The sequence below is a fragment of the Fukomys damarensis genome, unplaced genomic scaffold, assembly GCF_012274545.1.
Source record: "Fukomys damarensis isolate Sample0158 unplaced genomic scaffold, DMR_v1.0_HiC HiC_scaffold_30, whole genome shotgun sequence".
Classification (NCBI taxonomy): Eukaryota; Metazoa; Chordata; class Mammalia; order Rodentia; family Bathyergidae; genus Fukomys; species Fukomys damarensis.
In genome coordinates this window covers 27,905,386-27,918,605 of record NW_022900942.1, presented here as the reverse complement: position 1 = coordinate 27,918,605, position 13,220 = coordinate 27,905,386, and the positions used below count along the sequence as shown (strand labels likewise).

The window sequence follows — 13,220 nt, the reverse complement described above, 5'->3', positions numbered from 1 at the left end:
AAGCAATTCATTTTAAAAGCAACACCACAGAATATATAATTAACTTGGTGCTAAACACAGATCCCAAGTAACATCATGACAACCACTCTATTTTGCAATCAAATTACTTCCAAGAAAACTAAGTGAACTTGAATCAGATGATCTTTATTTTTTCTTTTTGGTACCAGGTATCAAATCAGGACCTTGCACTTGCGAGGCAGGTGCGGTGCCACTAAGCTACACCCCCAGCCCCTCAGATAATCTTATTACACACTCTTTTACATGGACACTATAAGATCTCAATGTACTTCTAGTTGGTTAGAGCTATTTGCTCCCTCTTGTGGTTAACATATTATATGTGTTTATTTTCCTTCCTAGCCAACAAATAATTATTTTAACTAAAATTACTAATAGGCAATTGTAACTGGAATAGGTTATGTGTTTTTGGCAACAGAACAAATAGCTCTGGGAATATCAGAAATATGATAAACTTTTTAAAAAAAAGAGGCTTTCAAATTCTGTTCAGAAACTTTCAGGTTTAGATTACTGTTCTCTGAAATTTCTGGGTAGACTATAAAGTGTTCATTTTCATCTACCTTTAAAGATATTCATAAAACCCAAATAGCTATGTCATAGCCCATGAAGATTAATCAGGAATTCTGTTTAGCTGAAAATTTGAGCTCTTTTTATCATGTGAGTTTTGCTGCGATTTTAGTTTTTTCCATTGCAAAGGTCATGAGGATATTTAATTGCCAATCCAACAGTGCTGGGAGGTAGGGTATCTTGGCTTGTATCTAGATGTCCCTCCCAAAGGCTCATGCAGTCATAGGTGGGTAGAGATGACCGGACCTAGAGTGTGTCACACTAGGATTAGGTGTGTGATACTTAGATCAAGGATGTGTGATAAATTAGTCCACTGATTGGTTTGGAGTAGCTCTGGGTGTAAATTATGGGAAGGCCCGCTCTGTACAAAATATAAGGAATAGAAAGAGGGATGCTGGGACCGGGAATTTGGCTCAGTGGTTCTGCTGCCTGCCTGATCCCGAGTTTGATCCCTGGTACCAAAAAAAAAAAAAAAAAGAAAAAGAAAAATTGGGGCCAGGGATTTAGCTCAGTGGTTTTGCCACCTGCCTCACAAGTACAAGGTCCAGAGTTCAATATCCGGTACCAAAACAAAACAAAGACAACAAAGAGGGATGCTGCTTCTTTGCGACCTTCTGCCCATCAAGAACTGTTTCTCCTCTGCAATGCCCCTCTGCCATGCCACCCTCCCTTGGAGCCAGTCAACTATGAACTGAAATTTCTACAAACTATGAGATAAATAAACCTCTTCTCCTTTAACTTTGAGTGTAGGGTATTTTGTCTCAGTATCAAGAAATAGTAACTAAGACATGGGGCCTAACGGGAGTTGATTAGGTCATGATGGATTAATACATTACCTGGAGACTGGGTTAGCCATACATTATCATGAGGCTGGGTTTGTTACAAAAGGGAGTATAGTCCTATCCTGATTTCTACCTCAAGCATTTCTCTCATCATATGATGCCTTTTGCCATCTTATGACACAGCAGGAAAGCCCTCACCAGATGCAGCCCCTCTATCTTGAACTTCCCAGCCTCCAGAACTCCCAAGAAATAAATTTATTTTCTTTATATTGTTACAGCAACATAAAACAGAGTAAGACAAATTCTGTAATATACATATTTCACTGGAAAAGGAAAGGGCGTACTAAATTTACAAGTGCTTCAGATCTGTGTTTATATGCTAAACATCAAAAGTACAAATAAAGACATTTGAGAACAAACATCTATTTATTCACTCAGAAGTTCAATCCACTTACCTGCTTGCCCTTTGGAGTAAGATTCAGTATCCCATATACTGTAACACTACTCTCAGTGGACAAGACTACCCCATTGTAACATTGACACTATAAAAAGATCAAAATTCAAATAAGGTTATTCACATTCCTATTAAAATAGTCTAACATAGGTAAAATTAACAGAATTATTTACAAACAAGTTGTGTGGTCAAATACTAGTAAAACAAAGAATGAGACTGCCACCAATTTTTAGTATTAAGAAAGAGTAACTATTCTTATGGAAGACAGAGATTTACCAATATAACCATATACCATGTAACTATGTTCCTGGCAACAATAGACTACACATATGGTGATCATCCCATGAGATCATATCATCTAGTAGCATGGCAACTGTCTTAGCTTGTGTAAGTACTCTATGTTCATAGAACAACAAAACTGCCTAAGGTTCATTTTTCAGAGTGTTACCCTGTTATTACACTTGACTACTGTTAAACTTGACCCACCTGACAATTAACACATATATGTGTGTGTGTGTGTGTGTGTGTGTGTGTGTGTGTGTGTGTGTGTACCCACTTTACATATACAATATAAGCATAAATGACACTACTCCCCTTCACTTAAATCTATCTGGACAGTCATTTTTGTTATTAAATCCAGACTATTTAATTAACAGACAGCTCATCTACACTTCGATGATCAATACTTGAAGTCATTAGAATGGTGATAAGGAGCTTGACAATGGAGGATATCAGGCTGTCAACACCTAAACCCACTTATAAAAAGACAATCAGATATTATATGCCTTTTGATATAATGAAATTAGAAGAACAGAGTTCCCCATGAAGTAATCATGGCAAAAAACAAAAACAAAACAACTGAATCTATTCAGACCTAATCAATATGGTTTATTAATCATACAGAGGATATGGGAACATGTTAAATGATACCACAAGGATATAATCAACCATATCCAGAATTGTATCAACTAAATGCAAGATGGAGATATTGTTTAGATCTTCATTCAAATCAACCAACAATAAAAAGGCATTATAAATCAATCAGGAAAAGCTGATGGGATTTCAGATAATATTTAGTTGTGTAAACTTGGTGGGAGGTGATAATGGCAGGTACAGAGTACCCTTGAGGTACAAACGCAGTTCATTCATGAGGGCAGGTTGTAACTCAAGTTGGTCAACTGAAGGCTCAGGCTCGGCTACACAGCCTTCAAAGTCTCTCTCCTGTACATAGGCAGATCTGTGTCCTTACAGAGACACTGGCCCAGGATTTCTCAATTATCCTCTCACAGGAAAGGATGTTATTATGTTCCTTCCAGAATTCTTTAGTGGTTAAATCTGTATCTGAGACAATTTGGAAGCACAAGTGGCTGGTATTTGGGTCAAAAATCAAGACACTGCTCATAAATTAAAACTAAAATTCCAGTCATAACCCAAGTTGTTCATATGTCAAGTTGATCATAACTCAAAGGTAAACTGTACTGTATATGGAAAAGTTTTTCCACAATGGTGTATACTTATAATCCCAGCTACTTGGCAGGCTGAGGGAGGAAGACAAGTTTAAGGCCAGTCGGGGCAATTTAGCAAGACCCTATCTCAAAATAAAAAAGGGCTGGAAGACCTAGGGATTTAGCTCAGTGGCTCTGTACCTGCCTTGTAAGCACAAGGTCATGAGTTCAATCCCTGGTACAGAAAAAAAAAAAAAATGGTGGTGGGGGTGGTGGGACTGTAGCTCAGTTTGGGGCACTGAGTTCAGTCTTAGTACTGAAAAAAAAAGTTTTTCTTAAAAATGCACACAAAAGTATATTTGAATGAAATGATATGACACCTAAGAGAGCAACATCATACCGGACCAGCCGTGTATTGATAGTTATTGAAAATAGGTGATAAAGGTTCTTTATGTGTACTATATTTTGTATGTTGCAGATTTTTCCACAACAAAAGCCTTCCCAGCTTTATTAAGGTACAATTAACAAAAATTTTTGTATTTATGACATACAGCATATTTTCACGTGTGTATTCATGAGAACATAATAAAAGTTTAAAATATTTATGCAGATCTAAAAATCCTTAAAACAGTAGAGAAAGCTACTGAAAAAGTCTAAGAAAATATTTACCAAATCATCTGACAAGACACACTGAAGATAACCTGTACCATCCCGCAACACCAGGAACATCAAATTCTTTCCTAAAAATGAGAAATAGAAATCTAGCCAGACTATTCTCAAGTGATCAGAGTACTTTTCGTAATTTAATCTTACATAAAACAAACTTCAAGGTTAAGCATGGGAAGTTCAAGACTCCCACATGACCTCCTTATTTTGAAATGACCAGTAACACTGCTACACATTATGTATAAAACACTTTATTTTCTTTGTGCCTTTAAATCTTATGCAATCCTCATGATCCACACAACCATGGGTCAGTAAGACAGTAAGCCATGAGCTGAAGGATTATGTCTTATGCACCTTCGAATCCCCTAACACGTACAGCATAGTGTTGTGCTCTCAGTGAGAGGAGCATAAATGTTCCCAAACAGAAGCACTCTCTTCTTCGTTTATTTTCCATTTTATTCATGAATGATTTGATAATCACAATAAAAATAATAAAGTTATAAAATAACAGAGGAAGCAGCTGTGCACAAAAGTGCACACCTGTAATCCCAGCATCAAGGGAGACTGAGGAAGAACGATCAAACGATTGAGTCCTGCTTGGGCAACTTAGTAAGACCATGTCTCAAAATAAAAAATAAAAAGAGGTAGGGGAAGCAGCTCAGTGGTAGAGTACCCCTAAGTCTGATCCTCAGAACCACAGGGGGGACAAAAAACCAGAGGAAGCAAAACATCAGGATCAAGGGAGAAGCAGACTACAACCATGCTCATTATTTAAGAGTTAAACACTACAGGCAAATTTTAGATCAGGGTCTGGCCTCCCTGTAAACTATCTCCTGTTTTTCATTAAATAACTAAAATTCAATTAGACAAATACTTCCTGGACACCTGATTACTGTGGTTGCCACTAGTTAACAATATAATTATATAACTTTTACACTTTAATTATGTTAAATAAGAACAAATTTAGGATGTAAACCACTATATCCATTTAAAAGCTAACACATCAAAATCAAACAATAACGACAACAACAACAAAAACTCTGAACAAACCCAAGTAAATGTCTTCATGTTCTTCTCTATCTAAGACCAGGACTATGTGAAATCAAAAAGAGGAAAAGAAAAATGGTACCACTCACCTTGTCTACGCAGCCTATGCACCCAGCCAAACACCTTTACTCTCTGGCCTCTATATCCCTCTAATTCACAAATCTTCACCTATAAATTAAAATAAATCATATTTGAACAACCATGTCATTTATTACATACATTTATTACACAATGTTTTCATTGATATTAAATGGGTAGTAATAAAGTAATGATAGTAATAAATTTAAAAATCACAATATAAAATTAGAGGCAGTCACTTGGCAGTTTAGAACTGAAAAAATTTCACCATGTTAAAATGAAAAAAAAAAAAAAACAAAAAAAAACAAGACTTACTGGCAATGAGAGGCACTCAGAAAGTTTTCAGATACTGCTATTAAAAATCAGTTAATAAGCGAATTCAATTTGTCACAAGCAGAGCACCTGCTCCCCAAGGTAGCAAGTCCTAGCCACACAGGGCCCTTTCCATGACCTCAGTCTCTCAGTACACTCTGGGACTTAGAAGCTAATAAAACGCTGTCTGTTTGAAAGATGAAGATGAGAGGAGAAGTCTTCAGAGGAAGGGGTGGTGAACATAGCCAAGAAAACAATTTCATCACTAAGTAGGGAAAATATGACAATTATCAGCAAGAAACTACTGGAACTCAAACCATGTCCATTAATAGTGCAGCAATCCGTTTGGGTTCCAGAAGGAAAGAAGGAACCCAATTTCACAGAATCACATACTTTATAAAGGTCCATGGATTTCTACCTCATCTGATGGTGAGGCAACAGATTCTAGAGAGGGTCAAATCACTTGACCAACACCTCATAGCCAGGGCTGCATCCCAGGTGTGCTGGGGCTTAAGTCAGAAAAGAATGTATTTAACATGCAATTACTAAGCTCTCTGTTAAAGCAAATGCCTAAAGAACCAGCCTCCCTGACTTAAAATCTTTCTCTATCCATTCTAAAAGGAAAGACAATCAATGTCAAGGAACAAACAATGTGGCGTACTCCTCAAGGCCTTAATTAATGACGTGACGTGACCAGGCCCACGGTGCGGGAAACGATGTGCACACTTACACACTCTGGCTCTGGCAGACTTGGATCTTTTTTAATGGTAATCTTCTTGGCTTCTTCCAGGTTCTTTTCTCTTCGCAAATTATCTTCTGCCTAATTTTAATAAGTCAACTAATTAACACAGCTTTCAGCATTCCAACTGGTAAAACACGTATAGTGGTAAACTATTAGTCACCTCTTTCTTCTCCCGGGATTCATTCTTCATTTGTTCCCTATGCCACAATTTTTTAATGTTCTTCATCTGTGATTTAGAAATAACATCCCATCTCTAGAGAGAAAAACAGATACTTAATTTTACCCAAGACTTCTGTTTATTCAATATTTAAATTCAAAATTTATAATTTATAAAAATTATAATTCTATAAAGTGTTAGATTCACCTTACCTCATTTTCTTTTTGCGAATCTACATAAATGGTGGGAAATGGTTCTTTTCCTACTGCCATCAAAGCCTTGGGTAGGGAGAGAGAACAAACAAAAACACAATGAATCATTCCCTCTGTTGGCAAGACCTGCAGCTTAGAAAAATCAACCTTTTCCAGAGGAACATTAATACTACAAAGCTACAGTGATAAAGAACAGCATGTAGCAGCAAAACAAAACAAACACAAAACATAAACACAAAAAACAGACAGAATGGAGGATGCAGAAACAATTAAAAGTACATTCAGCTACCTAATTTTTGACAAAGGGGCCAAAATCTTTCACAAGAGGAAAGACTGCCTCTTTAACAAATGGTGCCGGGAAAACTGTCTATCCACATGCCGAAGATGAAATCTAACCCATATTTCTCATCATGTACTAAAATAAAATCAAACAGATCAAAGGTCTAAATATTAAAATAGAAACGATCTGCTAGAAGATAAAAAAGGTAAAATTCTTGAAGACCTTGCTATGGGCAAGGACTTTCCAAACCAAACCGTAACTGTATAAGAGATAACACCAAGAATCAACAGGATCATATAAAATTATAAAAGCTGGTGCATAGTAAAAGAAACAACCAACAGAGTAAATACGACCTACAGAATTAGAAAATTTTACCAGCTATTTCTCAGATAGACAACTATTATTCAGAACACATGAAGAATTCAAAATAATTAACCCCACCAAAATAAAAGATACACCAAAAAATGCACAACTGTAGTGAATAGATACTTCTCAAGAGAACTACAAATGGCCAACAAATACATGAAAAAATGTTCACTGTTCTTAAAAAAATGCAAATTAAAACAACATCTTACTCCAGAAAGAATGATTACCATCAAGAAATCAGACAACAAATACTGGCTAGGTAGTAGAGAAAAAAGAACCCTTCCTATTGGTGGGAATGTTAAACCACTGCTGATTATGAAAAATCAATATAGCGATTCCTTAAAAAACTAACACAAGAGATTCCATTTGATTGATACAAAAAAAAAATTCCTTTTGACCCAGATATTCCCCTCCTACATATCTTCCCACAAGAGTTAAAGACACCGTATTTCAAGGCATACCCATATTGACAGCAACACAATTCACAACAGCTAAAACTAGCAAGTAGCCTATATTCACCAACAGATAAATGGATAAAGAAAATGTGGTATATATACACACAATAGAGTATTAGTCTGCCATAAAGAAGGATAAATGAGTCATTGGTAGGAAAATGGATGCACCTTGCAATCATAATGTTAAGTGAATCAGACACACAAGATTAAATATTGCACAGTTTCTCTCATATATGAGAAACCCAAAATACAAAAATGAGTAAAATAAAACATATAATATGAAAAAAGACATGAAGGGAAGTGGAAAGAAGGGTAGGGAAAAAATGCAGCTGGGAAAGAAGGGAGGTGAAGGGGACATAAAAAGAATTAAGATGTACTATGTACATGTACCAATTCCTCATGATGAATGTAATTATTATGTATTAAAAACATGTACTAATAAAAAAAAAGGAAAAAAGAGCCATTAGTCTCAACTCAGTGAATAAAACATCCAAGAGTCTACCTTTTCAACAATTAGACACCACAGGGTGCTATCATGTGGCACATAACACTTCAATCAATGATGGACCATATATCCAACTATGTCCCATAACATTCTATCACCTTGTGTATTGCAGCCATCTTTGTGCAAGTATACACTACCCTGGTCATTGAGCAATGTCTGTCTGCACCTTCAGACAATTCAATATTCAATTATTACCTGATAGTTTGTACTGATTCCTCTTTTTATATCACTGAAATTGAAACTGTCATTTCTTGAATAGGAATGGCACACTTTTGCTAACAGCTGACATTCTGCAGATGTTCATTCATTTAAATGGTGTAGCCAGTTTTGGGGAGGCAACCCAATACCCAGAAAGAAAAGATTCCCCTCTAAGAAATAAAAAGCAAGACCCATGTATACGACACACCAGAGCATAATCATATGGTTTAATCTAAAAGAGGAGAGAACGCTTCCAGATTAGATAAGATTTGATAATACAGTAAAACCTTGAATTTCAAGTAACTTGTTCTGTGAGTATTCCACAGGATGAGGAAACATTTCTATAAATTTTAACTTGAAAAACAAGTGATGCCTTACAATACAAGTACTATGTGATGCTGAACATTACATGATCACAACTAAGTCAATACCCCACCCCCGCCTCCACTGCAGGATTGTGGGTAAATGTCTCCCAATAGAAAGAGGTTATGGGGAGATCTCTCATCTACAGAGGAGGAGGAGAAAAAGGTGTAGGATCCTCACTTGAAATGAGATTAGGGAGATGTGTACAATGTGGGAAACAGCAAAATTTTGTAGAAAAAGCACCACCAGAATAAGGCTGTGACAGTGCAAGCAATACTGTTTTAACAACAGTGCAATTCATATTTCTGCAAAATTCTCAAAGGAAGCAAAAGCAAGTGTCATTGGATAGGTTTTTTACGAAAGCTGTGCTAAAAGAAATAAGACTCCATTAAGCCAAGAAACAGTAGTTATTCCAGTAATGATAAGTGAAAGTAGTCCTATATAATAAACCTCCTCTTTTGTCCCCCTCACACCAACCACAAGGATTTTCAAAGGTAAGTACAGGATAATTTATTTTGCTTTATATTTTGTATTTTCTTTATTATTTCATATATATTACAGTATTGTAATCATTTTTATAAGAATATTTTTAGGTTTTGTAATGAATCACCTGAATTTCCATTACAATGAACCCCCAAAATTTGCATTCCTAGAACACTCGCAAATTGTGAAAAATGGTAAATTGCAGACATGGTCAGAAAAATGCCTATTATGCTACCATGGCATAACTTTTTAGTCCCTGGAGCAAATCCAGTAAGTAGATCAACGTTCTCCTGGAATGTCTTAAAGTTCTTCCAGGGTTTAAATTCACTGCCAGAAGCCTTAGAAGGTACAGGGCATTTTGGCGGCATCCTAGGGACCATAGGGCTTTAAGAACAAAACTGAGAAACCTGGAGATAGGTACAGGGTATAACAACCTGTTTAAGATGCAGGAATGCTGGTGTATCTGCCAAGATGGGTTACAGGGTAGCAGCCAATCAACAGCAAGGAGACTGAGTAACACTCTTAGATTGGCTACTTGCAAACCTCCTGCCAAATAAACAATTGTGGAGGATATTTACAGTTTCTTCAAAATTGCAGGGGTTTCCACAAACAATTACTGATTAGGTTCCAAGGAAAAATCTGGGAATGCCTGAGGCTGTTAACTCTGAACCATGACTTCAGAGGGTATAAGGTATTTCTTATGGGGAAATTCTCTTTGATATACAAGTGCTTTGGATTGCAAGCATGTTTCCAGAACAAATTATGCTCACAAACCAAGGTTTTACTGTAAATGTTGTAGCACAGCTAAAAAGGAATTGCCCAGGTATGGATGTACAGAAAAAGAAGGGTCAGGGCTATTTTTTCAAAGAAGAGGAGTTTTAACTATCTCCTTTACGTGGCAATTGTAGCCAAAGGATCCTAGCATTCCATTTCAACAGAAACCTTCCTCCATGCCTAACTTAACGATGGATGCAACTGTTACCTAACATATATGTGAGTTCAAGCTCTTGAAGAACTCCTTGGCTTGTATTTTATTTTCCATTTAAGTCTTCTCAGAGAAAATGTGTTCAGGTTCAGGGTCACTGTTGCATAGAAGTAAATTCACCCACAGACCTCTTATGAATCACCAGGTTACAAACTCAGCCAGACTAAGGAAAGATGATTTTTATTTTTATAAAACTGAAAAACCAACAACCTGACAAATTAGAAAAATCTCAGGAACCAATGACTTGTGGTAAAGAAGAAAGGAAGATGCATGTTTTAAATGTTCAAAGTTTAGATCCTAAGCATCCAGCACTCTTAAAGCTATGTATCTAGAGAGTCCGCCAAAAAGAAACACTTGTTTAAATATTTTAATACAAAATTTACTAAAAAATCATGAGATTAATACTAGTTACCTTTGGCCTCTACAGTTACAAGAGATGCTCAAAGTGGTGGCCATTAGCTTCCAGATATTTATTATTTTTCTTTTTCTGAAGTGTGCATACATTTTTTGGTGGACTCTGTATCATATTCCTTATTCTCCCTTTTGTGAAAATTCTCTTCAAAACTTAACGCTTAAAATAAAATTCTTAACAAGTTATATGTCACTGACAAAAGCCATTAGTAAATGCAGCGTCATTTTTCTATGAGAAGAGACACTACCTTTAGACCTGTTTTAAATGGTTTCTCCTTGGTTCCATCTCCTGTAGCATCATTTCCCTCTCGATCCGACACATACAGCTCTGCTGTTTTATAAAATGAGAATAAGTTACTTGTTTGACCAATAACAGACACTTTATAACGCAACTACTTTAGCCGTTTATGTCTGTACACAGGATAAGCACTGGATTTGTAAAACTTACCACAGTCCAAAACAATCACCCTCTATTTCAAGGAAATGTATCTCCTAAAAATATGACTTATAAATTTCACTTTTCAAAATGAACATTTTAATTTGTGATACTATTTCGATCCACTTGACTACCCATCAATAAAGCAGGAGCTTTAGTTAGCTAGACCTATACTGGAACGTAGTTGTTTTACCTTAAAAACCAGGGTGATCCTGGAAAATTTACTCAACCTATCTGAGCTTACTTCCTCTTCTACGGAACAAGGAAAACAATATACATCTTGCTGAGCTATCCTGACGATGAAACAACACATAGAGATCAGACATCCCCGTGCCAGACTGCAGATGGCTAATGAAAATATCAGCTTCCTAAGAAATCCAAGTTCTGAGGTTAAACAAATTGCAGAAGGTGAGGTGGGCCTGATGGCCCATACCTGTAATCCCAGCACTTAGGAGGCTGAGGCCGGGGGATCACTGTGAGTTCAAGGCCAGTCTAAGACACATAGGGAGACTCTCCCCCGCACCCAGCCAAAAAATAAAAAATAAAAAAGTGCGAAAGGCCTCACAACTGCAGAAGCCTGTGACATCAGCCCAGTTCTTCTAATTTTTTTTTCACTTACTGAAAATCTTAATACAAAATGAAGCTGTACACCAGAGAAGAGAATTAAATTTATGAACTCCTTTCCAGAAGATCACTTTTTAAAAAACTGCATATTTGCAGGCTACACTATGCCTGAGCCTTCACATCGCCCAAGTCTCAGCACAATCACGCGACTTTTGGCAGTGGGGCGGACCGGGCCATGATTGCAGCACCGGGGAACGCGGGGCTCAAGAAGAGCTCGGCCTGAGCCACCGAGTCAGCCTCCCCGCTCCACCCCCGACAAAGCTCGCCTCAAACATCTGGAGCTGCCCACCTTGCGCCAAGGGCTAAGGCAAGTAATCAGCCGGCACCAGGGTTCCCGCTCGTGGCAAGGGGCACCGCACACTACGCCAAATCTCACTCACCCAGAACCATTCCTACGGTCGCCCTGACCACTTCCAAGGACATAAACTGCAACACCACCACCGCCTTGCCACCCCAACGTGCACCAGTAGCTTCCTCGACTCAGGCGTTGCATCATATACTCTAGCGCCGAGGTCATCAGCGTGAGTAGGCCAAGAGTCGGGGATCCATTGGTTACGGGATGAGGGCGAGCGCCGCCGGCGCCGCCATGTTTTTTCAGGGCAAAGTAACTTCCGGCCCGGAAGTGCCCCGCCCAGCTTTGGGCTCCGGTTCCTTGCTGAGCGCTCCGGAAGATCCAGCCCCGGCTTCAATTCTTGCTTCCTTGAGTTCACACCTACTAAACTTTCCCTTTCAAAGTTAGGCAGGCGTGGTGTTGCTCCCCTGTAATCCCAGCAATACGAAACTAGGCAGGAGGAGCACAATTTGAGGCAAACTTGAGCTGCATAGCCAAACTATGTTTCAAAAAAATAAATAAGACTTTGAATTCAAATTCTGCTCTTGTGAGTGCGCCGGAATCACTTTTTGAGAGGCTGTAATAATGAAGTGTAAAGAACCAGGGCTTTGGAATATAAACCTGACTTGGAGTTCTGGTTCTGCCCTTTAATGTGTGTCTTGAAATACATTACTTGACCTGTCAATTTCCATGTGGTGAAGGATGATGTAAGAGCACCGCCTGCCTGGAATATGCTATGTACTAAAGGATAATGATCCTCATTTTCCCCCAACGTATTGAAATTCCACAGTTTGTCCTTGAGACGAGGGTTTTTTTTGTTGTTGTTACAGAAGGAACTCTAAAAATCACTCGGGGTCTAGGGCTATGAGGCAAAAACTTTGGTATTATTTTCATAGAGAATACTTCACCAAATTTCATAAACTTTCTCTTCTTCGCTGTTTTGTGTTTGCGGTTACAAACTACAACGTGATCATCCATTGCTGCAAATTACGATATGCATGATCTCACACGGTTTCTGGTGGTCCGGAATTTGGAAGCAGCTTAGCAGGGGGTTCTGGCTCAGGGTCTCTCATGTATCTTGCTGTGGGCAGGGGCTGCAGTCATGGAAAGGCTCGACTGGCTGAGGATGGAGATGCTGCTTCCATGCCCACTCAGGTGGCAGAGGCGTGGACAGCAATTTTATCCTGGACATGCTTAAGTGTGGGGGTCTGAGAAGACGTTGGTGAGAGGAAGTCATCTCAGATGGTAGAACTCTGGCAGTCTGCCTGGTTTTCCACATTTTTTTTTTTTTTTTTTTTTTGTGTCT

At 38.1% G+C, this 13,220-nt stretch overlaps 1 protein-coding gene across 3 annotated transcripts in view; it reads right to left on the bottom strand.

The window, feature by feature from the left end:
- Nars1 (asparaginyl-tRNA synthetase 1) overlaps window positions 1-12,180 on the bottom strand; it is an 18,884-nt gene extending 6,704 nt beyond the window's left edge. Inside the window, exons 1-8 of one of the 3 annotated variants that reach the window (XM_010635447.2) lie at window positions 11,964-12,180; window positions 10,772-10,851; window positions 6,478-6,543; window positions 6,269-6,361; window positions 6,097-6,186; window positions 5,066-5,144; window positions 3,933-4,003; window positions 1,820-1,906 (exon numbers count right to left, since the gene is read on the bottom strand). In XM_010635447.2, the coding sequence (XP_010633749.1) occupies window positions 1,820-1,906; window positions 3,933-4,003; window positions 5,066-5,144; window positions 6,097-6,186; window positions 6,269-6,361; window positions 6,478-6,543; window positions 10,772-10,851; window positions 11,964-12,006 (609 nt within the window). In that variant the 5' untranslated portion in view covers window positions 12,007-12,180. The other 2 variants (XM_010635446.2, XM_010635448.2) reach the window with 2 other exon arrangements.
- Between the last annotated feature and the right edge of the window lie 1,040 nt (window positions 12,181-13,220).